Here is a 26876-nt window from a genome sequence, read left to right on the forward strand (position 1 = left end):
AAAATCGTCTAGGAGCATCCCACCAAATGATCAATGGCCAAGATCAATTAATCAGTTTTTCCTCTCATCTCAATCGTCTGTTTGATTTAGGCAAGAAAATCCGATTTCATATATCCTCAACACATTTTAATTCTCTCTCAACATTACGGGTGTTATTTTTTTTTTTTTTTTCTCGCTTTCAATCCATCTTTTCCTCATAAAGATATTAAATAGAAGGAATACATTTTTGTTGGTTGGTGTAATTTTGCGGAAGAAAGTAAAAATGCTCAAATAAGTAAATACATTCAAAACTAGGGGGTACAACTTGGTTCGATTTGGTTCGGGGTGAGGTCAAATTGAAATCAAATCGACATAGGCCGATTCCATTAAATAAGAACCAAAACCGAAGCCAATTTCATTGGAATCAAACCAATCCAAACCAAATTAAAGTCGATTTGATTTGATTCGATTCGATTTTATGAATTGTTAATATTCTATAAATTGTAAATACCATTTTTTTTAATAATAATAAAAAAATTATATATATAATAAACATAAAATTTTATACAATAAATCACTAATATATCCATAACAAGTTATTAGTTTATTTAAAAAAGATCATTAATCTATGTCCTAACTCCTAAAATAATTCACACACACACACACACACACACACACACACACCACACACACACACACACACACATATATATATATAATATATATATATATATATATATGTGGGGACGGTTCAGTAGCTTTAAAGTTTGTCAAGTTTGGTGCCAAACATTTTTCAAAATATGGGTTAGAAGCTTTGGAATGAGCTGATTTTTTGTGAGGATAATCTTTATAATGAGGAGATCATCCTCACCAAAAATCAGCCTATTCCAAAACCTCTAACCCCATCAAAAGTGATTTACAAAAATTGGATGGTCCACAATTCTTCAACTTGTAAACTAGGGTTAGAAATTTCAAAATGAGCTGATTTTTTATGAGGATGATCTCTTTACTGTAGAGATCATCCTCACAAAAAATCAGCCTATTCCAAAACTTCTAACCCCATCAAAAGTGATTTACAAAAAATGTTTAGCACCAAACTTGACAAACTTTAGGGCTGCCGAACCGCTCCCTATATATATATATTTATTGTATAAGGGTTCGATTCTCGGTTTGGTTTGATTCTATATAGGTTTAATTCGAGAATTGAACCAAATTGATCGGTTCTCCATTTTTGTAACCCGGAACTAAACCACAACTTGTTCCAAACCGAATCAAATCACTCCAAAGCTATTGGTTCGGTTCGATTATCTGTTTGAACTGAACCAAGTTGCACCCCTATTCGAAACATATAAAATGCAGTGACGAGTTGATATTATATATCAATAGAAAAATGGATTCTTTTCTTTATTTTTCAGTATTGGACTTTTTTCCGAGGTAAAGATAGTTAAATCATCTCATGATGGAATGGAAAATTATTGGGTTGAACTTGATTGAATGATCTTAAACAAGTAAATGAATTTATGGTTTGTTCCCATTAACCACTTTGGAATTGATAAAAGATGAATCAATTTTGGATAAAATTGTCATTGATCTCGTTTAGAATGCCCGAGCATGAGTGATGACTTAGGGAGAAATCCTAAGTCATTAAGCAATCTTTCCTTTCCTTCGGTAAGGCAGTCCTAAGCTATCTATCATGATTTCACTAGAGAATTCAACTGAATGTTTCTGTCGTGTTGTCCCTTCCTACGACATGTACGTGGAGTTTGCCTTCCCAAATTTTAGTTTGTCAATCCATGAGAAACTTTCGTTTGTAATACCATACCCCTAGAGAAAGTGGATCATCCAGAGCTGCTTCTTTTAAGAGTTGTCCTAAACCACTCGATGATAGGGGGCATATGTGTTTGATTGCGATCAAACTATGCTCAAATAGTGAATTTAGAATGCGATTTGAATATACATATCTTGAATGTAAGATATAATTTCATATTTTTTTATCCTTGTAATTGGAATAAGACCTATACGATAATGGTGATGAAAATTGAAATCTCTACATTCCTTCCAAAGTTTTTTCTCTTTCATAGAGTATCCCCATATGTATGGTTTTTTCTATGGTTAAAAATTATATAAATTAAAAATAAATAAATTACTTCGACTTGTGGTGCAATATGGATGATTATTGTCAAGATAATTAATTTATACTAACACAATTTAATTAATCTAATCGACAATCATGTATTTTACGATTAAGAAGCAATTGCCTCTTATACAAATCATGTGTTAATTGGCTATAAATAAGGCACAACATGAAAAAAGCTCATATTTGACAGTCCAAGGCCTTCAAATTTCATAAAAGTCAATGGACCAAGATGTCAAAATTTTCATTATCAAATCTTTTTTTTTTTAATGGTTCGAAACTATCAAATGAATGGAGGATGAGAGAAATTCAACACCTCTAAGCCATCAGATTGGGGAGCATCAAAATTTCAATGGCCTTGGGTTGTCTAAATTCAATTTCTAAAATTCATGGGCCTTGGCCTGTTGAATTTTCTTGTTGAAATTTTCAGTTTTCTCATAGTGAGGGATGTCCTATTCTCATGAATTCCCACATTTATTTGAGTGATCCACAACGACGAAGATGTCTCTTTTTCTCACCCCAATATCGATGAGAAAAGAAACACAAAGTTCTCAAATTTTGTTGAGTAGTAGTTCGAGTAAGTCTTGAATGAGCTCCTCGAAAGGTTGATGCAAATAAACGAATTTTTGTTCTACGTCTCCGAGCTATATACCCTCGTCTAATTCTGGTCATTGAATCAAATGAAAGACTATGTTTAGATTGAGAGAAGTGGAGGGAAGAGAAATGCATTAAAAGAAGAGAAGAGAAGAGAAATTCAATTTCTCTCCATCATGTTTGGATTGACAAGAGAAAACTTAGGACAACCTTGAAATTTTAGAATATCTTAAAAGAGATTTAGGGGCAGAGTTGGGATTATAAAATATTTTAAAAGGATTTCTTTTCTCTTGTCTACATTTTTTGAGAGAAAGAAAATTCATCTTTTCTTCTCTCCAATTCTTTTCTCTTCTCTCCCCACTTAATAATCCAAACAAGAGAAATGGAGAGAAACTCTTTTATTTTCTCTTCTCTCCATTTCTCTCAATCCAAACACAGTGTAAATGTTGATTTGTTTTCTTTCATAAAAAGGTTATAAAAAAAAAATCAGAGCCCGTGGCCCCAAAGTTTATGGGCCTGAGAAGCATGATTCTTATCATATTGTGGGCTTAACATAAGCCCAAAGCCCATGTTTTTCTGGGTTGAGTGGATTGGGTTCGCTGGCCAGCATCTCACAATTGTCTTGGGTTGTGGGTGGTTCGGGCGGATCAGGTATCCAAAATGGCGGTTTTTATGTGCTCTGATTCTCTGACAGTTGCATCTGCCATGACAGCCCCTCTTTCCTACGTGTCGCAACGAATTCTGTGCCAAACACGTGAGACGTGTGCTGCCTCAGACAGCAAAACGTGGATGAAACTTTTCATGGCAAAACGTGATATCCACGTGCCATCGGCACGTGGCACTTTTCTGCTAACGCAGTGAGGGTGGAGATGAAGAGGTGGAGTAAGGAGTATAAAAGGAAAATTAGACTAGGCCCACAGCTTCACATCAAATCTTCTTTATATTCATTCGTTCTCAATCGTTGATTGAAACAAATCTCGACAAGATTAATAATTAACGGAGATGGAGTTGGGTGTATTAAATTTGTTATAAGCTTTAGGTGTACTATAGTAAAACTTGTTGGTGTAGTTGTGCCCGACACTGTGGTGCCAAACGGCTGTTGTGCGGAGCAAATGGCGTCAGGGATTCTCAATACCGAGTAATCCTTTGCAGTTCATCGAAATTCTATATTTCCTTAAATACCCTTATATTTATTATATTTTACAAATGACTTCTTTCTTTATTAAAAACCCCTCACATTTTGGAGAAACTTTGAGATTTCCATATGTTTTAAAAGTGAAGACATGCCCCTTGAACTCAGTTTTCTATGGAAAACTAATAGAAAATGACTTGAATACCCTAGTCTTCAATCTCTATCTAAAGTCCTTGATTTTCCTTCCTCAAAATCAGTTAGTTTCAAACCTTCATTTTTTTCACCAACTTGAACATTGTATCTACTTTAAACCTCAAGGTATGATTAAAATTTTGGGTGAAAAATTTAATGTAGTTTTTTTTGCTGAAGATTTAATATAAGGTTGAAAATAGTCAATTGAAGATAAGGTAAAATAAAGAAAAATGCTGATTGAAATTGACATTGTTTTAGTTATTGCTAACGTGGATGTGTCTATAGAACCATAAATGCTTTTCATTGAGATGCAAATGAGAAACATCTATGTTCTATGCACACCAATGTTACTCCAACGCGAATCTTAAATAAAGTAAAAAAGTGCATTGCAGAGGTTGAAGAGCTTGAAAATTATAAATTTTATAATAAATAAAAAAATAAAGAATTTTTAGGTTAGAAGTTGAAGAGGAGGGCATTTGGGTTATTTAGAATTAGTTAAAATAGAAAACTACATGTCAGGGATGGTATGAGTGTTGTAATTTGTGAAACCTGATAGTACACTTTAACAAGGAGGTACTGTAAATCAAGCCATGCTTTTATGCAAGTACGTAATTTCATTAATATTATGTAAAATCCTAATTAGATTTCTTGGGATATTTATATTTCTCATTTTTGATGAAAAGGTGTAATATGTAATTACGAGTTTTTCTCTTTATAATAGAATCAGTGTGATCCGTGGACGTACCTCAATATTGGGAGAATCACAAAAAATCTTTGTGTGATTGCATCTTGTATTTATTTTTTGATTCGCTTTCTTCTTTCGATTGCACCTGTTTTCTTAACAATGAGATGAGTTTGAAAATGCTAGGTACCTCAAATATTTCACCAAAACATTGAGAGTTATGTCTAAATCACCATTGGCTTTTTCTGTCTTCTCAATCTTCTTTGCATCTTTGTATTTTTACTACTTACATCCCTAGATTATGTTACAAGTCTGAATTGTTTTTCTTTATTTTAAAAAAAATTTGTTACCCCCTTCAACATTTAACCTTTTGCAATATGACTTGGGATCTTGTATTCCTTGAAGTTAAATAGTTACCTTACTGTTCTATTCTTTTAGATGACTTTGCCTTTTATTGAAGAGTTCACAACTTTGGTAGGCAATAAAGGGATTTATTTATTTCACAATATACAACGATGTCTTATTGATTAGTCTTGTTTTTAAGGATACTAAAAGACATCCTCAGTTTTGGAATTTTGTGGCAGCTATTAAATTATTTGGATCTTCTCGGGGTATCCTCTTCAAGCTCTACTTCATGTGCAAATTCAATGTCTAATACAGGAAATATTCCTCTCTTCCATCCACTTTACTTCTCATAGCTTCAAAAGACCCTCAAGAGCTTCTTCACAATCTTTCCATTTTCAGAAAAATTTCTTAGCCACATAGATGAATAAATCTTTCTCAAATTCCAAACCCTTCCATTTTTAGTATATTTTCATTAAAACAGTCATTTTCACTCACATATTTCTAAACCCATATCCCATTTTAGCCAAATTTCTTGTGAAACCATCTTTTTTTAGGCATGGAAGTTGAGAATCAAACACTAGACCCCTTAAGATCGAATTTCAAAGCTATCAACCATCACAAACCTTACAAAATCTCAAGAGAAATAACCTTTGAATTCAAGGTTATATACATGAGAATCATTAGCTCATCATACATACAAAGCTGCATGAATCTCATCTTCCCACCAAGAGATCTCCGCTCAATTTTACAAATAAATGGTTTGAAGATCAACCCAAGTGAGAAAATATCAAGGCCTCTAAACAAACATAGAGCAGATGCATTGATGTCTGAATCTGTCTATGTGAACACAGATAGAATCAAATTCAATGGCTTTTGTCTTCCTTTTGAGGTTCAAATTCAAGGCTCATTTGTTCTTGTTTCAGGGATTTTGAGAAGAAAGAGAAGTGGGTTTAGTGGTGCTAAGGATGATTACATGTGGGCCATGGAATGCAAGGAAGGTGGTATTAGAGATATTAATGGTGAATTAGTGGATGTTTGTTTTGCTGGAAGAAGTTTAGGGAAACCTCTTTTACTAAATGGGGTGGTGGAGTTGAAGAAAAGGAAAGTGTTGGATTGGATTCCGGAAGGTGATGAAGAAGTCAGAGATAACTCCAAGGTGAGAATGCCATTAATGCTTCATTTTGATAGCTTCTATTGCCACACCAACTTTTGCTAACGCCACCCCAATTCATATGTAACTCACCCAAGAATTTGAACAGATCTTGGGGAGGCGTTACCAAAAGTTGGTGTGGCAATAGAAGCTATACTCTCATTTATCACTTCAATCTATTTGAGTTTTCTATAAAGTATAAATTGGCTTTAATTTTTTTCCTGGAAGAATTTATAGTAGACTAGTGCATTAATATGGATTTCTTGGATTCACTTTACTATTTTATTTAGGGTAGCGTTCAATGGCCAACTTTTTGACAAATTTTTTGGTAAAACATTTTTCAAAACATGAGTTAGAAGTTTTGGAATGGGCTGATTTTTGGTGAAGATGATCTCTACGGTGAGGAGATCATCCTCACCAAAAATCAGCCCATTCCAAAACTTTTAACCCATGTTTACAAGTTGAAAAATCGTGGACCGTCCATTTTTTGTAAACTGTTTTTGATGGGGTTAGAAGTTTTGGAATGGGCTGATTTTTGGTGATGATGATCTCCTCATCGTAGAGATCATCCTCACCAAAAATCAGCCCATTCCAAAACTTCTAACTCATGTTTTGAAAAATGTTTTGCCAAAAAGTTTGCCATTGAACGTGACCCTTTTATTTATGAGATATTCTACTAATACACGTACCAATTTTTCACTTATGACTCACCAAATTATATGTAGGCAAACATTTACTGTGAAAATGATTAATGTGTTATAAGTGAAAGTTGGTGTGTCAATAGAATCTCTCATATATTTCTTATTCATCTTTGATTTTTAGACCGCTTGATTAAACATTTCTTTTTGGAGGGTATTTAGAACCCGTTTGGAAGCATACACAAAAAAAAAAAAAAAAAAAAAGTAACATTTTGACTTTTGAAAGTTAAAAAGTATGTTTGGATTCATTATAGAAAATTACTTTTAAAAAATAAAAAAAAATCTTATTTTTAAAAAGTAAAATGAAATTATTTTCTATTTTCTAAAAGTTACTTCTTCCAAAACTACTTTCTATTTTCTATCTAAACGGACTCTTAGTTTGGATTCTAGAATCCAATTTTATATTTTGATGTTATATTCAGTTCTGAATATAAAAGCAATGAATTGACTTGAAGAAAATGCAGGACCCATTTCTTACGATTTTCAAATGTTTTGCATTTAAACTTTTGAATTTAAGTTATGACTAATGATAAATCGACATAACAAAACATACTCAGTCTGTACGTGGATGATGTGGCAAGGGCACAAAACCGTTGATCTTTTTCCGGTGTGTCCCGAAGAATAAGATTTATGGTTTTGTGCCCTGGCCATGTTAGTCGCGTGCATACTGCATATGTTTTGTCTCATATATTTATCATGGCTCTTTAAGTATTTAGCATTATAAATTTGGAAACAACGTCCATGAAATTATCATTAGAACAGCAAAAATGTCTTATCTCAAAGATTTGGAGTTGACTAAAGAAATCACGTTCCTTTATTCCACTCTATATAAAGCTAAGTATTTTCTTATTGAGTCTAGATTCATATTTGCTTTTGTAGAAATCTGATTTTATCGAGAATTCTTGGATGAATATTACATGAACCATGATAGGATATTTATAGGGATTATATCAATCAAGATAAGGAAACTAACCTAACATAAATATTCTAATTTATTATAATTTCCTAATATAGAATATCCTAATTGATATTGTTACATAAGTTATTCTCCAACACTACCTTCCTTTTGAGATAAGATACATTGATATGGTATAATATATCTCACGTATTATAATATGATGCATCATATTATCTTACACCCTCTTGCAATTGCATGGTTTTTTTAAGTAAGAGTATACAATTGGTTTAATTGAATAACTCCTCTTGATCTCATGAAATATTTGATGATGGATAGTCGTAAACGTTCGATGAAGTTTGGTGGTGGTCATCGCATGTCTCTGAAGTCCACCATTATCGCTTCCCACTCATTTTTGAGTCTGTCGGAGTTGGTGGCCTATAGGTCAAGTTTGTCATGATCTCTCCCATAAGTATACAAATAAGGATTATGTGATTGAAATACAAGAACTTTCATTAGAGATTTTAGATAAAATAAAAATCCAGATCGCAAGGCATTAACTTGTAAGTAAGGAGATTTGTAGAAACGTTAGAGAAATGTAGCGTTTTATTGAAAAAAAAAAAAAGAAACTAAATACTAATAAAGGGAACAAAATGATTTAGGTTCGGCATAATGTTGTTGTCATCGTTGAAGAACAACACTCCAAAATCGATGCACTCAATGGAGTTTGAGTTTGATACTATGTAGAAATCTGATTTTATTGAGAATTCTTGGATGAATATTACATGAACCCTAATATGATATTTATAGGAATTACATTAACAAAGATAAGAAAAGTAACCTAACATAAATATACTATTTTATTAGAACTTATGATGTAGAATATCCTAATTAATATTACTACATATATTATTCTCGAACACCACCTTCCTTTTGAGATGAGATACATTGATATGATATAATGTATCATAATATGAAACATCATACTATCTTACAACTTTCACTATTTCAATTCTATTTCTTTTATAGGTATTCTTCTTTTTCTTTCAAGACATTCAAATTGAATATTTCTCTTAATTGGCCGAAAGCATCTCAATTGATTTTGTCTCATTTTATTAATTATCTATTCGAGTTATTACATTTTCTAGAATATGTATGTTTTTAATTTTTATTTTTCCTAGTTTTTCACTTACCCATCTTAACACCCTCATCTCTATTATGCTTAATTTATTAATATGCTGCTTATTTATTGTCTAATGTCCAACTTAATAAACCATAATTGATCTTACCATCATCTTATAAAATTTTCTATCGAGTGAAATTGGTACTTGTCCGTCACATAGTAATCCCAAGTGCCCTTTAAATTAAAATTTTTTCTCTGATTCTTTGGGTAATGTCTTCCTCAATCTCTCCATCCTTATGTATAATAAAATCCAAGATAACAAAATTAGTTGCTCTGGGTATTTCTAGACAATTGTTTTAATTAGACATTCCTCTTCTTGTATGTTAATAATACATTTATACTCCACATAAACCTGGTCTTTGTTCTTCTTATGCTAAGGCCCTTTGATTATTAACATTTCTCTCGGTAATTCTAGTTTTATGTTTATTCTCTCTAATCTCATCAATTAATACTTTGCTATCCAGAAATAATATACATCGAGATGTGTGCTCTTGAATGTTAGTAATTTAATATATATATTTAATCATTTTTAAAAATAGTGTTGCCAAATGAGATAATAGTTTCTGAAAATCAATTTCATAATCTATTTATTATGTATCATTAGGAAGAGGCATTTCCTATGGGTTCAAGGTAATACATCTTCTTTCTTATATTAAACCCACCCTTGCCCTTTTTAGAAAGTAGTGAAATGATGCTTATCCATAGAGCAAATCATTTTCTTAGAAAATGACTCACTTCAGAAATGAATTTCTCCTGAAAAGATTTTCTAATTTTTTTCTACATGAGTTAAAATGTTGGGCCCCCAAAAACCCCTTGGGGCACAATCCATGAATTTTCTTCCATCTCTGAGTGGACCTATATGTTAAAATCAAGCTGAAAAATAATTCTATTATTGTCTTGCATTCAGGTGTCCATGGGCCCAAAAAGTCTGAAACATGAAATGTATATTTATCTAGTTATTTATTTTTTTGGAATTTAAGGGAATATGACAGAATTAATCTTGGGCAAAATTTCCATACATTGTCATCCCACTTAAAAAAGTAAGTCGTTTTTTCTTAGAGAATATGTGCACGTTAGAGAGAGGGATGGGATCCATGTACTTGTTTATAGGGTTAGGTTCAAGAGAGACATTTTCCTTAATTAATAAAGATTTTAAACCTTACTAAGGGTGGTTTTGCTCAAATGGATTGCCATATTTGTAATCCAACACCACAGCCCTCTAAATTTCATCTAAAAAACTCATATAAAAAAATTAAAACTTTTGAAAATGGATGGCTACTGAACTTCTACCTAAAATTAGTAAAAAAAATATTTTTTGAATTTAGAATTTTTTCAAAGTTCATAGAATTGTGTCCTCTACAACCCTGAAGGATCAGATCATGATTTCAAATAGATGATCCCAAGAACCCTTAGTAAGGGATTCACCCATAGTATCTCAGTGAGGCTAGTCGAACACTAGGTTCAATGGGTCCTACCAGTGACATCTTGGGATTGATAAATGAATCTGATCAAATTATTGTAACATCTGATCCATCACACTCTCAGGGTGTAATCTTTGATGAATTATAGTGTTGTTGATTTACATTTCAAGTGTTATATGAATTATAATCTTAATTTATTCTCTTTTGTAGAAGGGGGAGAAGGGCATTGAAGAATTGGAACCCAAATTCAATAGTCCCAATGAAGAAGACATGACTCTTGAAGAGGAAGAAGAACTATCATGGTTCACTTCAGGTGTGAGGGTAGGGATAGGGTTAGGTTTAGGCATGAGCTTGGGAGTTGGAGTAGGGTTAGGGTTAATTATAAGGACTTACAAAGCTACTTCTGAAGCTTTTAGGAGATTTAAGGTGTAGTTAGTTGTGCATGTCATGGGCAACATCTTAAAGAATCATGACACATGTGTTTTGTGTATGTAGATTTGCTTCTTAGATTAACTACTAATTTTGGTTTCAATAACCCATTTTATATTAATAAACCCTACAAATCAATTTTTTTTCTAAAATAATTAAAATTTTATATTCAAATAATTAATTATCTAAGTACTGTTGATTGCAATTAAAATTGATTCTAATCGCATTACTCGAGTGGCATGTGCAAATGCATGTTTTACAAAAATTACAATTTATAATTATTTTAAATATATATTTGAATATTATATAATTTGAAATAGAGAGCTTCTATTGCAACAACAAATTTTGCTAACGCCACCCCCAATGAGTGCTGATTCTTTGATGATTTACATATAATTGAGGTGGGGTTAGCAAAATTTGGTGGGCAATATAATCTCTATGGAAAAAATTAACTAAAGTGTTTGACAAAATAAAAGGTTATATTTTGTAATTTAGAAAACAATTTAAATGAGACAATAGAGAGAACTTACGTTGTGTTTGGATTGAGAGAATTGGAGAGAAGAGAAGAGAAAATAAATGAGTTTATCTCCATTTCTCCTATTTGAATTGTTAAGTGGGGAAAGAAGAGAAAATAATTGAAGAGAAGAGAGAAAAAAAATTGTGAGTTTTCTTTCTCTCCAAAGTGGAGAGAAGGGGGGAGAAATAGAGAGAAATTCTTTTAAAATATTTTATAATGCCAACCATGCCCCTAGATCTCCTTTAAGGTATTTTAAAATTCAAAAGTTGTTCTAAGTTTTCTCTTGTCAATCCAAACATGGTAGAGAGAAATTGAGTTTCTCTTCTCTTCTCTTCTCTTAATGAGTTTCTCTTCTCTCCATTTCTCTCAATCCAAACACAGTCTTAAGGTGTAAACGTGGGGGTCTTCCAAATTTTGTTGCCCAACCACAATTAGACCAGAGGGGTCCAACCAATAAGGATCCATGGGATCATAGTACGCCCAAGATCCACTCGTATCCTTACTTGCGGTTGCTTGTCTCAGACACTATTATATTTGGATTGAGATAGTTGGAGAGAAGAAAAAATATGCAAGTTTCTCTCAATTTCTCTTGTTTGGATCCTTGTTATCAAATTCAGAATAAGACAAAAGTTTGATACATGAAAAATTCTAGTTCTATTTGACTTTGGATTGCAAAAACCTAGTAAAAAAATCGATAAATGAAAAATATGCGATATATGTTTCATACGTGTATTATCTGTCTCATTTCAAAAAGTCGAAAATAAAAAATTCAGTGATATGATAGTGATGTTAATAGTGACAGTGATGAGGAAATTGATGATGTTAATGGTAATGGTGAAGGTGATGATATAGTGGTGATGGTAATGATGATGGTGGTGATAATGAGATTATTGTTCTATTGGTTTATAAAAGAAGATCAAAATCTAGGGATAAATCATCAATTTGGAAAATTAAGGTGTAATCTCAAATAAATGTAGAAAGCCATGTTATTATTTTTTTTACAGATAAAATGAACATTTGTCATTTAAAAAGGTGGATTCCTCCAAAATTTTGAAACATGATCACTTTCAGTCGACTTGTGTTACACGTGAGAACTTACAAATTTACACGTTGCAACATACAACAAGTTACAATAGCATCTTCTTCTGTTTTTTCCAACAAGTTTTATTAAAATTCGTAAAAAAAAATGCATTTTATTCTTTTATAACTCAAAATGCCTGAATTATTCAGAATAGTTCAATAATCCGGAGAAATAATACTTGAGAGTTACTAATTGCTACACAAACTTTTTGGTGATTTGCATAGGAGTTGGTGTGACATTAGTAGAGTGAGGTAACAATTTAAATGTAGCATCACAGTAGAGAAAGAATCATCACCCCTTTTTTTTTTTGAGTTTTTTTTCTTTTAAGTGATGCACCCTAATTCTCTAAGCAGCCATTCTTGATGTTTATGGCTCTGGAATATGTATATTAATTGAATGTCTTCTTCATTTAACCAGATCTTGAAGAAGAGCTTGAAGGAATCTCAAAAGGTTTAGATTCTCAAGCTCTTGAAGGTGATTTTTAAGGAAAGTTACTCCTGACCAAGTTGCATCTATAGTTAATCCTAAGCATAAAACCCCACTACTACTGTTCTCTCGATCGAACCACCCGATCTCAAATGTCATGACCTTTGCAAGCATCGTCTCTCTAACACCTCTTGTTGAGTTTTCTTATCTCCTCTTCGATTATTTAAGGAAACAAACAGAGAGAACAACACCCATGTTGAAAGAAGATGCTATCTGTCCATGCTCACAGTAGACAAATAACTTTAACATGTTACTCCATTTTTTTCTTTTCTTTCATTATCCATGAACAGACAGCAAAATAAGCCCCCTCTCTTATCCTTTATTTTCTCTATTTTTTTCTTTTGTTTGTTGTAGGAACTTCACGTGGTGGTCAGAGGCGCCATGGACATGTTGCAGGCAGTAGGTTGGAATACTTGGACCTAGTGCTTTAGGTAGGAGTATTCCATTGTGGCCAATGATTGCCGACATGCTACTGAGAGAAGAGATTTGGGATGTCGTATTGGTTATCACCTACACTTGAGCAACACAATCCTCGATACACAAGGTTGCATTTTGATGAGAAGTTATTATATTTCTCCAACTTGATCTCTACTTTAGTATTTACTATCTTAATGTTCTATGTTTATTGAATTTTAATTGGGAATTGGCCCCTTTGCTGTTTGTTGTGACAATTGTATTTCTTAACCACAGAAAGGGAGGAATTCACTAAAAGCCACACAAAACATTTAAAAGATAAAAATAAAAAATCAAGATGTGATGGAAAAATCAGGGCGATCCAGACGATATGAAAGGAAAAGTTATCCAGTTTGAATCACGAAATACACATGAATCAACTCTGGGTCCTCGGCAATACTGAGATGGATGCACATACACGCACACACACACACCAGGGAAAATATAGAGGGGTACATGTGGTCTGTTTAGTGATTATTGCCTAATAATTCTGCATTACAGTTTGGGCACACTTATCTGCTAATTCATGTCCCTAGTCTTGCTTTGCATTTTTTTCATGTTGCTAATTGTTGGTCGTTCTTATTTTAAAGAGTTCAATTCACTACTGCATGCAGGTTTACTTTGGTCTTCATTCTCATGTTGGCATTTCAAACCATATTGCTGATGATTTTTCATGGACCCTTCTTAATGTATCCGTGGTGACCAAAATGTTTGTTCTGCACTGATGGCTGAATGCAATTCAAAATTGGTTGTTGCTCTTGGTATTATGGAGGAATGCTTTCTCCCAATGTTGGATACAAAAACAGGCATAGACATGATACCACATATCTTATACAATTGGGGGTGCGTATTTCCTCAGTATTATTATTTGTCCATTTCCTTAATTTGTTTGACAATGTGCATGTCAACAACAAAATACGATTCTTCCATTTTCCTTTATTGTTTAAATCATTATTATTATTATTATTAAAATCTGAGATCACAAGATTTTTTGAAGTTATTATTTGATAGTTTATATATTTATCAAACAAAAAATCTGGTAATTTATATATGTACCATATATGGAGCTATATCTAAGATCAAAGACTTTATTTAAAGCAGATGATGTGTAACTATTTGCTTATAAATTCTCTTTAGTTAAAAATACGACTGTTTCTTGTGAACTTATATTTTTGTAATCATTGCTTGTCTACCTTTTATATTTTCAGCATTTCCTAAAGACAGGAACTTGCAAATTTGGAGCAGCGTGTAAATATCATCACCCACGAGACAGGCATGATGCAGGACTGGTCCTACTGAACATTTTGGATCTACCCATGTGTTAGGTGCTTGCTTTTCTTTGATTTCCATTCTGAGACCTTGTTCTATGTTGAAAGAGCACTCTAACCTGCTGTAGTTTGGTTATTGGGATCCTCAAATTTCTTAAAAGTGCATTGTGCTAATTAGAACGTAAACTTAAATTGAGGGTGTTGCTTAAGTCAAGTTTTAGGTTGGAATATATTGCATGCAGATCTTTGAAGATCTTTGTAAACTACAACCTCTACTTTTAGCAGTCCTAATGTCTCCTTGTGGATTTCCATGTTAATGTTCAACTGTGAAGTTAAATGCTTTCCACTTAGTGGATTGTTATTTAGTTGGTTTAATGCAAAATATTATGTCAAATAGCAATATTCTTTGGCAATCTGATCATATTTCTCCTTCACAGTGCTGATGTATCGAGGGAAAACACAGAAGTTGTATTTGCAGCTTGTGATGCTGCTCATGGAAGATGGGGTAAGGTCCTTGGTGTTCATGCTCTTCTTTACCCAAAGTTAAAATTGCAAGAGTTTTTAAGCATATACAACATCACTCAGGATTTCATAACAGCTACTGAAAAGGTATTGCTTGTTCATTGATGAGCATTTTGATCACTCAATGTTTTTTTTTTTTTTTTAAACTTTGTGATACATACATGCATACATAAATCTCTCTCTCTCTATATATATAGGGTCCTGTTCAGCAACAAACATTTTGACAAACATTTTGGCAAAACATTTTTCAAAACATGGGTTAGAGGTTTTGGAATGGGCTGATTTTTGGTTATGATGATCTCCTCACCGTAGAGATCATCCTCACAAAAATCAGCCCATTCCAAAACCTCTAACCCATATTTTGAAAAATGTTTTGCCAAAATGTTTGTTAAAATGTTTGTTGCTGAACATTTCCCATATATATATATATATATATATATATATATGCTGAACTAAATTTATATAAGTAGATTGGTGGAAGGCTGGGCTATAGTATACGGGGAACATTGCAGTCACATTCCAAAGCCTTCATTGATTTCCAACATGCATCTCAGGTTTGTCAGTTGTTTAATAATGCTCTCAATGTTTTTCCGTTCATGTAAGAGCTTTGCTTGCTGCTGTTGTGTTGTAACAACTTGATTGGGTATTGTAGATGACAAAGATTAAGGCAGTTCAGTTCATTATGCTTACTTCAGTTCTTTCTCTTACATATTTTGTCAAATAATTAGGAATTAAGCTTGGTTGCTGGTTTTTACCCTGAGTTTTTTCTCCAACCCTTATATGGTGGTCTAATTTTGTTTGATATTATAGGCAACTGAAATGGAGATGAAAGATAAGAAGAAAAGAAGAAAAGAAGAAAGGGAGAGCGGGACAAAGAAAAAGTGAAAGTAAGTGTTCTTTCCAATCCCCAATTTCAAGTTTGAAACTCTATAAATGTCCTCAATGGGCTATAGAAACAAGTTTGAAATTCTAGGATTGAACTCCCCAATATAAATTTAAAGTTGACTGTTTTTTCCCTATTGTAGGGATAGCAAATGCAATAGATCTAGCCGATCGGTTCTTGCCAAAACTTCAGGCTTTGAGTTGTGAGTTCACCATCCTCTCACTACGTCATTTTGCGTTTTCGGCGACGCCAAATTGCGCTAAAAACAACTGCTAAAAGCTGTCGTTAATTGCGACAGTTTTTAGCTGTCGTATAACCGTCGTTTTAACATACTCACGGGCGGTAATAAGTAAAAGTTGGGGTGCCAATAGTCACTCTTAAAAAACTCCTTACTGACCTTCGTTTACAGAATTTCGAACTCCGCCACAGTCGAACTTCTACTCTCTTCTCTCATTCGACTGTCTCTCTCTCTCGAATCGCTCTCTCTCTCTCTCTCTTTCTCATCCGTCGCTCTTCTTGCTCTCTATCGAATTTGTCACTCTCTTTCTTGAATCTATCTCTCTCTTACTCGACTCTGTCTCGATTTTTTTGTAAAGAAATCGATCGGAGTTTGAGTGAAAGATCTTCGCTCGATCTCTCACCCACAGAATCTGTGATTTTGAGGACGCAATCAAATTTCGATTTGCAAGTTTTATGGCAGAATCGATCGGCGTTTGATCGAAAGCTTTAGGGCATTGTTCAATCTCCCTCCCTTTGTTGGGTTTGTGATCGAATCTTTAGATATATTAAAGTTTTTTTATTGAATATCAGATTTTCCTTAATTAATTTAGGGTTTCAGATATTTTTTTCATTTGAAGTCATTCTTTTTTAGAGGATTAGCAATGGATCGGGTCAATTCAAAGATCTGATCCGAGCTTGATTTGTAAATAATGAGTGTATTGCAAATTATGCACATGGTATTAATTGGAGTTTCTGCTGTGTTATGTAATATACTTGCTGATTTCAAATGACTGTATTTGGCTTTGATCCTTGAAAGTTATAGTTTGTTTGGTGTTCTTTTATTGGCTTTGAACATCTGATCTAATAATTGGATGTGTGCCTCATGTATGGAAAAGGCATGTGACATCTTTTCAACCATCTTGTACTGATATGAGTATTGCTCCTCTATCTAATAGTTGTCCATTAACTAGTAATCTGCACATGAATTTTTTTTATACTTCATCATAGTTTTGTACGAATTAACTGATTTTTTTTTCTTTTTATAATTTTTTGGGAATCTGATTTCTTATGAATCAAACTCATTTAGTTGGACTTCTTTTTTATGATTTGATGCTGCAGTTTTTCAATCCTTTTTTATTTATTCCCAAACTGCTCAGCTTAATTAATTTGTAGTTGTCCCTCAAAAAGTTTTTCTCTTAGTATGCTGGATTGTGATTGTGTCTGTGACAAAGAGGGCTCTTGTAGTGTTGAAACTTGAAAGTAATTCCCAATATTTGGAAACAAGAAATGTATGTATAAATCTTGTTATACTATTGGGAGTAAAGATTACATAGGAAGACAAGTACAGGTTGCAATGAGTCGGTTCTGGTTCAGTTCCTATGAAAATAAGAATTATAACCACTATATTTTATCGGTTCTGGTTTTTGTTGGTTCTAGTTTTAAAATAAGTGGAATTAGAACTATCAAATCTGCAACAATTTTAGTAGTTTATATACTAATGCAGGGTAGTTGTAGGAAATATCCACCTTTAGTAGCAAAACATTGGTGTATGACTTAGTTGTTGGAAGTGTGATAACAAAAATAGGTATGTGAGAAGAGGATACAAATAAAGTCTCACTAGTTCTTGGAGGTCTAGAATCTCATTAATCCTTAGGCATTCTGAATAGGAAATCACACCATCTGAGCAAAGAAACTTAACAAAGTAAAGAAGAAAACTTATGTCTTGATCAAGTTGATGACCCCATTGAGTGGTGGATCCCACCTCCTTTATGTTAGCAGCTTGTACAATTATGTTGTTGGTAGCTTGCCTTTGTGGTTTACAAATATTGTAGCACCCATGGTGCCTAACAATGTAAATAACCTTACTTTTGTTCCATCTATTTTCGAAGCATCTCTTCCTTTGTAAGCTTCTTGCTTATTCTTGCAATACATTTTTCAATGTGTAGTTTAACATTAATAAACGCATTCTGTTTAACATTAATAAACGCATTCTGTTACCATTATTGCTTTATGATTGAGCAAACCATAGATATTGGAACACAAAAAAGGACTCATGTACTCTTTAGCAGAGATTACACTTAAATAAATAATCCATAAATGCCTACATTTGAAAGCATTGCAGCTCATCTACTCTCTTATGCAGTGGACTTTGGAAGGATATCCTCGGTAGGAAGCTCAAGGGTTGCTCCTGCATGCTCTTTAGTGGGTTTCACAGCTGCAACAACAAGCATTAGCATGTGATGGTCATGACAAGTTATTAGAAAGCTACTTGTAATCACTAAAGATAAATAGAGATAAACCATAGAACTAGGAACAGAGCAAATAACAGTTCAAATAAAACAGTATGTAGACCAAATGATCAAATCCATAGATATGACAAAAAATATCTAGTTTTCCTCTTATAGACTCATATAAAGGCAGAGTAAAACATGGCCTACTACCTAAGACATCCTTGGTGTTGATAGTGAATTTAAAATCCACATACTCGACCTTAGTTTTACTTATTCTAAAGTCGTTGGACTCTAACAAGTGATTATGATTGTCTCCTTTTGTAAATGGGATTCATCTATCTTGTAAGTGTTGGCCACACAAAATTTTCATCATTTGTCTAAGATACCCAATGAAGTGTAGAAAACTGGCTTGCCTTTTACCAATTATTATAGCCTACAAAGCACCTTTTAGTTCCTACTCTCTCCTAAGAAATTTGGGATTGGCAAGCTCTTGCATTTGAAATGTTGCATGAAATTGTTGTTATCTCTGACCATCCTACTATGTTTTACCATTTTAGATTTTTTGTTTAATTGACTTAAATATACAACTCAAGCATTGCATTTGAAATGTTGCATGAGTGTATGGATTGCAATGTACTCTTTCCCAATTTCTTTACTTTATGATTTTTTCCTCTTACAAGGTTTGTTGAATATCAAGTTAGTTAACAAGAAATTCATATGTATCACTTTTCAATGAGTGTTCATCTCTCTGTTTTTTGATACATTTTTATTCCCTTGTGCTCTCTTAGAAAACTGTGAGGACAGATGTGTGTGAGCATTCAAGCCTCCCACCATATCCTCCAAGCAAGGAAATGGGCGCTAAACTACGGGATGAAGAAGCTAGAAGGTTTGTGGGTGATTAAATTTACATTATTTGCCTGTATTCCAATACTAGTAGCTTTCTTAATAATTTCTAAAATAGTAAAAATTACATTTTAACCAAAAAAATTTCTAAGCTTCCATGCGGGGAGGCCTTAAATTCCATGTCGACCATTTGATGGGATATTAGTTGTAGTTATATATAGGTCTCTTGCTCGTACTTTATTCATGCTGGTACTCAAATCATAGCTGTGGGCTTGTGGTTGTGTAGGCTGAGAGCAGATGGTGACAAAGCCAATGGTGTTGGTGTGAAGAAAAGTCACTCGCATGATTTTATAGAAACCTCATTCAAGCTCAAAGCCCACGAACAAAGAATCAGTGAGTTTTCTTTCTTTATTTTTTTCTTTGTGTATATCATCGTAGTTAGATCAGGCTTGATGTAGCGGCATATGGGGCGGTCATTAGGGGTCTATGCAGTAAAGGCATGTTGAATAGAGCAATAGAGTTAGGGAAGAGATGGAGAGGAAAGGAGTCCCTCTAGACAAGATGATATTGACCACGCTTATAGATGGCCATTTCAAAGTGGGCAACAGAATTAGAACTTGCAAGTGAGTGTATGGACATGTTTTGTATGTATATGTATGTTAGGTTATGAAAGTTAGTGATGATATGTTTTAATATATAAATCTTTTATTTTGTTTTATTCAATGAGCTCACATTTAATTCTGACATTGAATTTGATGTTTTGATCTTTTAATGAATCCAAACTTAGTAGGAAGAGTTACTAGTCTTAACTGTAGCCTAATATATATTAGATTTTTTTACCTTGCCAACTTATTCCTGAACCCTGACTTGGTGACTTTATGTGTTTGGTTGGGGATGGGGATGAGGGGATGAAGAGTCAAATAGAGAATATGGTAAATGGAGTAAAAAACAAGTTGTTACGATGATTTGGCCATTGTTATGTTAAATGAGTTGGCATCAGGAGAATTATGTAGGTTTAACTATTCGGAGTATGTGATCAATATGTACAATGCTGGAATATATGATTAAACCAGTAAATAATGTCTTTAACATGAGAAGGTTAATTGAGATAATAAAAGTAGATATAAAGTATAAACACATATCCAATGACAATGCAGTTTTGGACAAAATTGAATGGAGGAATAGGATTCGTTTAGTTGATCCAATCTTTGGGACAAGGCTTTGTTGATGTCAGAGAATAAGATGATGAATTTGTATCAATTCAAATTAACATTTACGATATTTTTGCAGGGCACATGTGGTTCTTGTTGGGCATTAGCACCACAGGAACTAAATAGATTAGTGTGACAAATTACTACCCATATATCAATTCCTCCCAGGTGTTCACAAAATGTTCTGCCTTTATATCTCTGAAGTCGAAACTCCTTCCAAATAAGAGCCCAGTCCACTAGTAAACGGCCCATGGTCTGCCTTACCTTTTTATTTCTCTTTAGAAGTTCTCAAGTTACGTATGACAAATGGCATAGGTTAAAGTCTTCCACAGGATTTCCCCCCACAATCACCAAAGTGTAATATAATCCCATCTTGTTAGAGGATTTTCGGCACTTGTGTATATGTCGGAGTGTGAGGCTGTTGTGTGAAAATGTCTTGCTGGTTCCCACAAATATCCAACATATATTCCATATAAAGTATATAAGAGAAAATGAAATATTTCTAAATGCTTCTAATTTTGTCAAAAGACCATTTATATGACATTGCAAACTCTATAACTCAAATTATGACTCATGAATCTTGCCTAAGATCCAACTAATTGGATCTTAGGACAGGTCTTGAGTCTAGTACCGGAACTCATCACAATCTTTTTGTATGAGCTAGTTGTTCTCTTTAAGACACATTTGGATTTTTAGATCAGTGAATAAGAAAAAAAAATGATAAACTATCCATGTTGCTTTCTACAGTAATCTGGTAAGGTTTAGATCAAACTGATGATTTTAAACACCTTTGAAAACTTTTCTCATTTCAATGAATACTTCTAAAAATGAAAAATATGGATAATGATTTGTGGATGTCAGTTGAAATCTTTTACAAGTGCACATTGCACTATTTAGGCACTTGTCAACAATCTGCATACTTGTTATCTGGGATTCCTTTTTCAGATATTCCTGAGATCTCTTATTATGTTATTTCAACATCAATAGTTATGATACATCATTCACATTATTGAGGACTTACTACTTGCTGATGCCACAATTTGGGAATGAAATTCAATTACTTGATAATAAATTTCTCATGCAGGTCCCAATTTCAAATATGGAGAATAAAGAGAGGTCTCAATTGGAATCTCTGAAAGAAGACATTCAAATGGTTTGCATAGTTCTTATTATTCTTTCATTCTGGTCATGTTTCATTTAGATTTTAACCCTCCACCAAACTTTTAAGGTTAAAACATATGTTGAATTATTCATGATAAGTTTCTATACTTTGGTCTTCAAAGAGAATTAAGTAACACTCAAGTAACTGTTGCTTTTACAAACATTATTGTTGCCTTTTTTTTAATTGTTGTTTTGTTTTACCTTTGTTTGGTTCATGCGGCCAACAATTTTGGAGACAAAGGCGTTAGCATCTATCAATTTATGGATGAATAATACTAGATCTAGATCTAGTACTCACTATGATCCACATCATAACCTTTTATGCATAGTTGCTGGATGCAAACACGGTATTTTACTTATTCTCTTTGAGACTAATAATCAGTGTTTCTCCATTTTAGTATAAGTTTATAAGGTTTATCATTCTTAAGTGCTTCTTGCCATTGTCCTTTCCTTGATAAACAGCGCATACGTAGATAAATCCTGACTCTTTCATCTGGTGTGTCTCTTGTGGAAACAAGAGTTTGGCTTGGTTTTGCAAGAAAATAGATCAATTACTAGGAAGGCTTGAATTGCTTTCGCTAAAAGAATAGATTATGAATGACCTTCAAAAATCATATGGCTCCTAGATTTCCTAAACGCCTTTCCGAGCTCTCAAAGTTATTGTGCAATCTAAATGTCAATGCCCGCAATGTTAATTATGCTACCCTAGCATAAAACTCCACTTAAAAGCACTTTTAAACTAACTAACAGCTTTTAGACTTTCTTAAAATCCTTTCCCAATTGTAAGGAAAATAAAAAAAAATCGGAGCTACTTATCAAAGATAAAAAAAAAAAAAAAACCGAGCTAGCAATACTTTCATAGATGTTAAGCCTATTCCTATTTGGTCATACTTTATGTGATTCTTGTCCGAATTTCAATCTTGGGCTTGTACTTACTAACTGTGCTTGATTGAGGTTTTTAGACCCTTTCTGACGCAAAGCCTTCCAGTCTTCTTCTCAAAGATGGAATTTTTCATGAAGCCAAAAAGTTGAGCACTATTAATATCACTATTGTTCCATGCTTCTATCCTTCTAGTGAATTTTTATTATTTAGACCTTGGCCATTGAAATCCCTATAAGGCTTCCATTCGAAAGGAACCTATTTTGGATGAGCTTTACTGATTAGTCTCCTAAGATAGGTAAATGTAGCTATTTCCTTGTCTGTTCTCAGTAGTCATTATTATATATGGTTGGGGGCTCTTGGAAACCCCTTGTTACAAAAACAGAATGGTAGTTTAGGGTTATTTTTTACCAACAAATTATTGAGGTCATGCACTCACGCATACATGCCTAATGGTTCTGCATTGAGTACATTAGGTCTGGTATCTTATTTTTTGGGCTTCCAAGTCTGAATTTTGCTGAACTTTATGTAAGAACGTTGTCTTTTTTGATTAATATTTGGTGCATCTCAGTTGTTTTATGGCCCCCTTCTGCGAGTCCCCTGTTATACTGTATGCCTATGTATGGTGAGGCTTCAAACCACAGGTATGCTACTTCTTTAACCGTCTAGAAAATTGTAAAAGCTCATTTACTTATCTTTATTGTTGGTTTGTTGAACTTCTGTGAATAACTTTTAAAATTCCTATTATTAATGCTGTGTTCATATTCTTTATTTTGATTCTTCCCTTTTTATTATGGTAGTTCTGTAGATTTAGAAAACCCTGATTTTTCAATTCATTCAAGAGCAAAGCACTCAATGGAATATACTCCCAAAAAGTGATTCTTCATGCTGGTGATGCACTTTTCATCCCTGAAGGCTGGTAAGAAAATAGTTTCCTTGCAGTTCAACTTCTTCCGTGGCTGCAATTTTTTTTCTTTTTGGTGCCTATTATGTTGATCAGTTGGAGTGCCCATGCACCAGGGATCATCTTTAAATGTCTTAAAGGGTTACTTTTCACTTTTAATGTGCTATAACATATTATTTTTGCCAGAGTTCCCACCGCCAAGTAAGTTGAATGCTTTTTAATGTATCTCATGATTATGTAGTGTTAACAATTTAAATCGACATCAATTAGATTGGGTTTGGATTGGGTTGGAGAGTAACGAGGGGCATTTGAGTCTTTTCATGTTGTTAGTTGGGGTCTAGGTCGTCAATGTCAACGCATAGGGGTATCTCGAATATTCAGCAACATGTGAGGGGGGCAGGTGTAAAATAAACTTTTTTAAAACAAAATACCCTATAGCAACGGTCTCCGACTGTCGCTATATCCCAATGCTGACCCTCACTATATCCCAATTTTACTGTCGTTTTTTCCAACTGTTGTAGACAGTCGTTTTTTTCCGACTGCCGTGGACAATCGTTTTTTCTGACTGTTTTGGTCTGTCGCTTTTTAAAAACCACTCATTTTAAAACGACTCTTTTTACGACTGTAGGGGCAGTCATTTTTGACGCATTATGACGTAGTGTCTAGTTGGATCAATTTCGGATGAAATTGCATTTATTGACGATCTAGTACAATGCATTCTACAATCTGTTTCTTGCAATTTGTGCTTTGATCATTGAAAATGGAATTGTTTTTTCCTTTTGTTTCATCCCCCATCCTTTGGGTGTTCAAGAAGCCTGCTGATGCAGGTGTTTTTTTAAGAAAATTAATGAGCTTTAATAGGATAACACATTTGCATTGTGCATTCTCTCAATTTATAGATATATTGCTTTGCACTATCAGATTTATTCTAATTTGTTCTTTTGCTCTCTTCATTATGGTGGTAGGCAAGCCCATGGTTGTAACTTTTCAAGCTTACTCTAAAGATCAAATCCTTAAGGATTCTTCAACAAAGGCTTGTGGTAGGTCCTAGTGCCTTATCTTTTTTATCTTTCAGCTATTTTTGTATTCCACTTTAATTTGAGCTATAGTTTTCATTTATATTTCATGATTTGTAAGCTTTTACCATTTTCAACAGCAAATCAGTGACTGTTATAGGATGATTGTTTTCATCAAGTAATTACATCACCTAGTGTTGTAAAAACAGTAAAACACCTAGGGGTGTCAATGGATAGTCGAAATCCGAATTCAAATTCGAAAAATTGGATATTATCCGAAGTTTTCGGATATCGGATTCGGATTCGGATCTTATTTTAAAATTCGAATAAGTTTCGGATACGAATTCGGATTCGATAATATCCGCTCCGATTATAAATACATGTATTACGTATTCATGTTATATAACAAAACTTTTATATATATATATACTCGTGTATTCAAGTTTTATAACGAAATTTAACTTGAATGTTTATCTTCTCAACCAAAACGCAGAACCAGCGTGGGTTTCAACCGTGGATTTCGACTATGCAGCTCCCCATAGCCACCCTCTTCTCTGGCCGACGAACATGAAGGTTGGTATTTCCTCCCCTCTCTCTCTCTCTCACACACACACACACATAGTAAAACTAAAACCCTCTTTTTGTCAATTGTGCGAGCTCCATAACCACATATTTTCCGGCCGGCGAGCATTAGGTAGATACTTCATCTCTCTCTCTCTGGAAAATTGTATATTTTATTCAAATTTTTCATAATTTTTTTTCAAAAATTAAAATTTATTTGATTTTAAAATCATTTTTTTTTCAAAAATCAAAGCTTATTTGATTTTAAGACTGAAATACATTGAAGATTATAATTTCTGAAGAAATTAGGAAAATCAATTTGATTTTTGCCGATTGAAGATGTTGGTAGTCATCGAATCTAATTTTGTTAGGGTTTTATTGAATCAGATATTATCGGATATCCGATATATTTATCGAATTCGAATTTGAATTCGGATATCAATATTTTTTTTCGAATTCGGATATATCACTATCCGATCGGATAGCTATCTGTTGACAGCCCTAAAAACACCTAGGTTAACTCAGGATTTTGACCTTGGTGGGTGAAGTATTGACTTTGATGCCAACGAAACATTACAGTTATAATAATCTCCTTAAGCCTTAGTTTAAAGTCTACATTTTTAGGTTCTATAACTTTGGAATCTATCAATAAATATTTTTTTTTTATAGTATTACTTTATTTTTATTTTTTTTACTATTTCCAACTTTGCCTATGTAGTTTATTGTACGCTACATGGTCAGTTTCATGGTGTTACTACAATTTCATGGTGTTTTAGGTTTTTTTTTTTGACATTGTTGCCGTGTTTTCTTTTCTTAAGGTTTCTAAGCCCAAACGTTTCCCAATGAGTAGATCTGGTTATGGGCGTAAGGGACAAGCAATTCTCTTGCTAACCCCAATGTCAAGTTTGAAACTCTATAACTTATCGAGAAGAGAGATCTAAGAAATTTGATTATCTTATTGCCATTATTATCCCTTCTTCAGGGTCCGAGATCGTTTATTGGTTTTTCTTCTTCTACTACTTCTTCTCTCTTATCTAAAATTTTTTTTTTGTACAAAATACAGATCTATTTTATCGAATAAATTGCCCTTGACCACAATCAGCTCTCAAAGACTGTTGGTGAATTAGAGGGTGATTTAGACATGCCCCTCATGTTTTGTTGAATATTTGAAGTATCCTCCTAAGTTTTTAAATTGCTGACATGTATTCCTTGACCTTACTCTTCTAAATAGATAATTGAAAAAGACTTAAATGCCCTTACCTTCAACCCCTAGTCAAGAACCCTAATTTTCCTTTTTAAAATCAATCAATCATTTTTAACCTCTTTAGATAATTTGTATCAATTTTTTTTTTCAATCTTCAAATCTCAATTGAATACAAAATTTTTGAGAAAATATTAAATGATAAAATTTTGATAGAAAAATCAAAGATTTTTAAAAAGGAGACAAGGTAGAAATTATGGATGAGGATAAAGTTGAAAATGTTAAACTTACCCAAATTTTTTTTTGAAAAGTTTGAAATTGACTGATTTTGGGAAAAAAACAAATAGGATTTTTTTGAAAAAATAAAAAATGATGGGATTTTGGGTAGAAAGATATAGAGTTTCATGTAAATGATTAGTTCTAAGTTGAAACGATTAATTTAAGAAAGAGTTAATTTAATATACCATAGAAGTTTGAAAGTTTGAAGATGACTGATTTTAAGGGGAAAAAATATGAATTTTTGGCTAGAGGTTGAAAATGACAGCATTTAAGTCTTTCCCACTAGTCTACTTAGAAGACTGATGTTTTGTTTGGAAAAGTTGTAT

The 26876-nt window shown here is 33.2% G+C and overlaps 1 protein-coding gene across 18 annotated transcripts; it reads left to right on the plus strand.

Annotated features, from left to right (window-relative positions):
* The first annotated feature begins 5308 nt into the window (after positions 1–5308).
* LOC147381873 (uncharacterized protein At1g01500-like) lies at positions 5309–26876 on the plus strand. Of its 18 annotated transcripts, XR_015174297.1 has the most exons (16): positions 5323–6214; positions 13273–13462; positions 13986–14214; positions 14580–14696; positions 15077–15248; positions 15632–15715; positions 15972–16048; positions 19283–19380; positions 19624–19730; positions 21633–21701; positions 21951–22056; positions 23161–23233; positions 23390–23508; positions 24459–24533; positions 25003–25082; positions 25889–26831. XR_015174297.1 is itself a non-coding variant. In XM_086429865.1 (14 exons), the coding sequence occupies exons 11-14, from the start codon at positions 23601–23603 to the stop codon at positions 26009–26011; spliced, it is 372 nt and encodes a 123-aa protein (XP_086285991.1). In that variant the 5' UTR covers positions 5309–6214; positions 13273–13462; positions 13986–14214; positions 14580–14696; positions 15077–15248; positions 15632–15715; positions 15972–16048; positions 19283–19380; positions 19624–19730; positions 21633–23233; positions 23390–23600; the 3' UTR covers positions 26012–26876. The 18 variants fall into 18 exon arrangements, 2 of the variants coding, with proteins under 2 accessions (XP_086285991.1, XP_086285989.1); XR_015174298.1 differs by adding an exon at positions 23610–23694 and having other exon boundaries at positions 21633–23233; positions 25889–26840; XR_015174302.1 differs by adding an exon at positions 12850–12906 and having other exon boundaries at positions 21633–23233; positions 25889–26839.

This window comes from Akebia trifoliata, unplaced genomic scaffold, assembly GCF_017979445.1.
Source record: "Akebia trifoliata isolate Shusen 1 unplaced genomic scaffold, ASM1797944v1 Contig00209, whole genome shotgun sequence".
NCBI lineage: Eukaryota > Viridiplantae > Streptophyta > Magnoliopsida > Ranunculales > Lardizabalaceae > Akebia > Akebia trifoliata.

Bases quoted from the DNA above. Each gene is read 5' to 3' on its own strand.
- LOC147381873 (XM_086429863.1), top strand. From the start codon at position 5,615: ATGGAAGTTGAGAATCAAACACTAGACCCCTTAAGATCGAATTTCAAA. The intron at 6,215-10,615 runs GTGAGAATGCCA...TCTCTTTTGTAG, and splicing joins AAGTCAGAGATAACTCCAAG to AAGGGGGAGAAGGGCATTGA.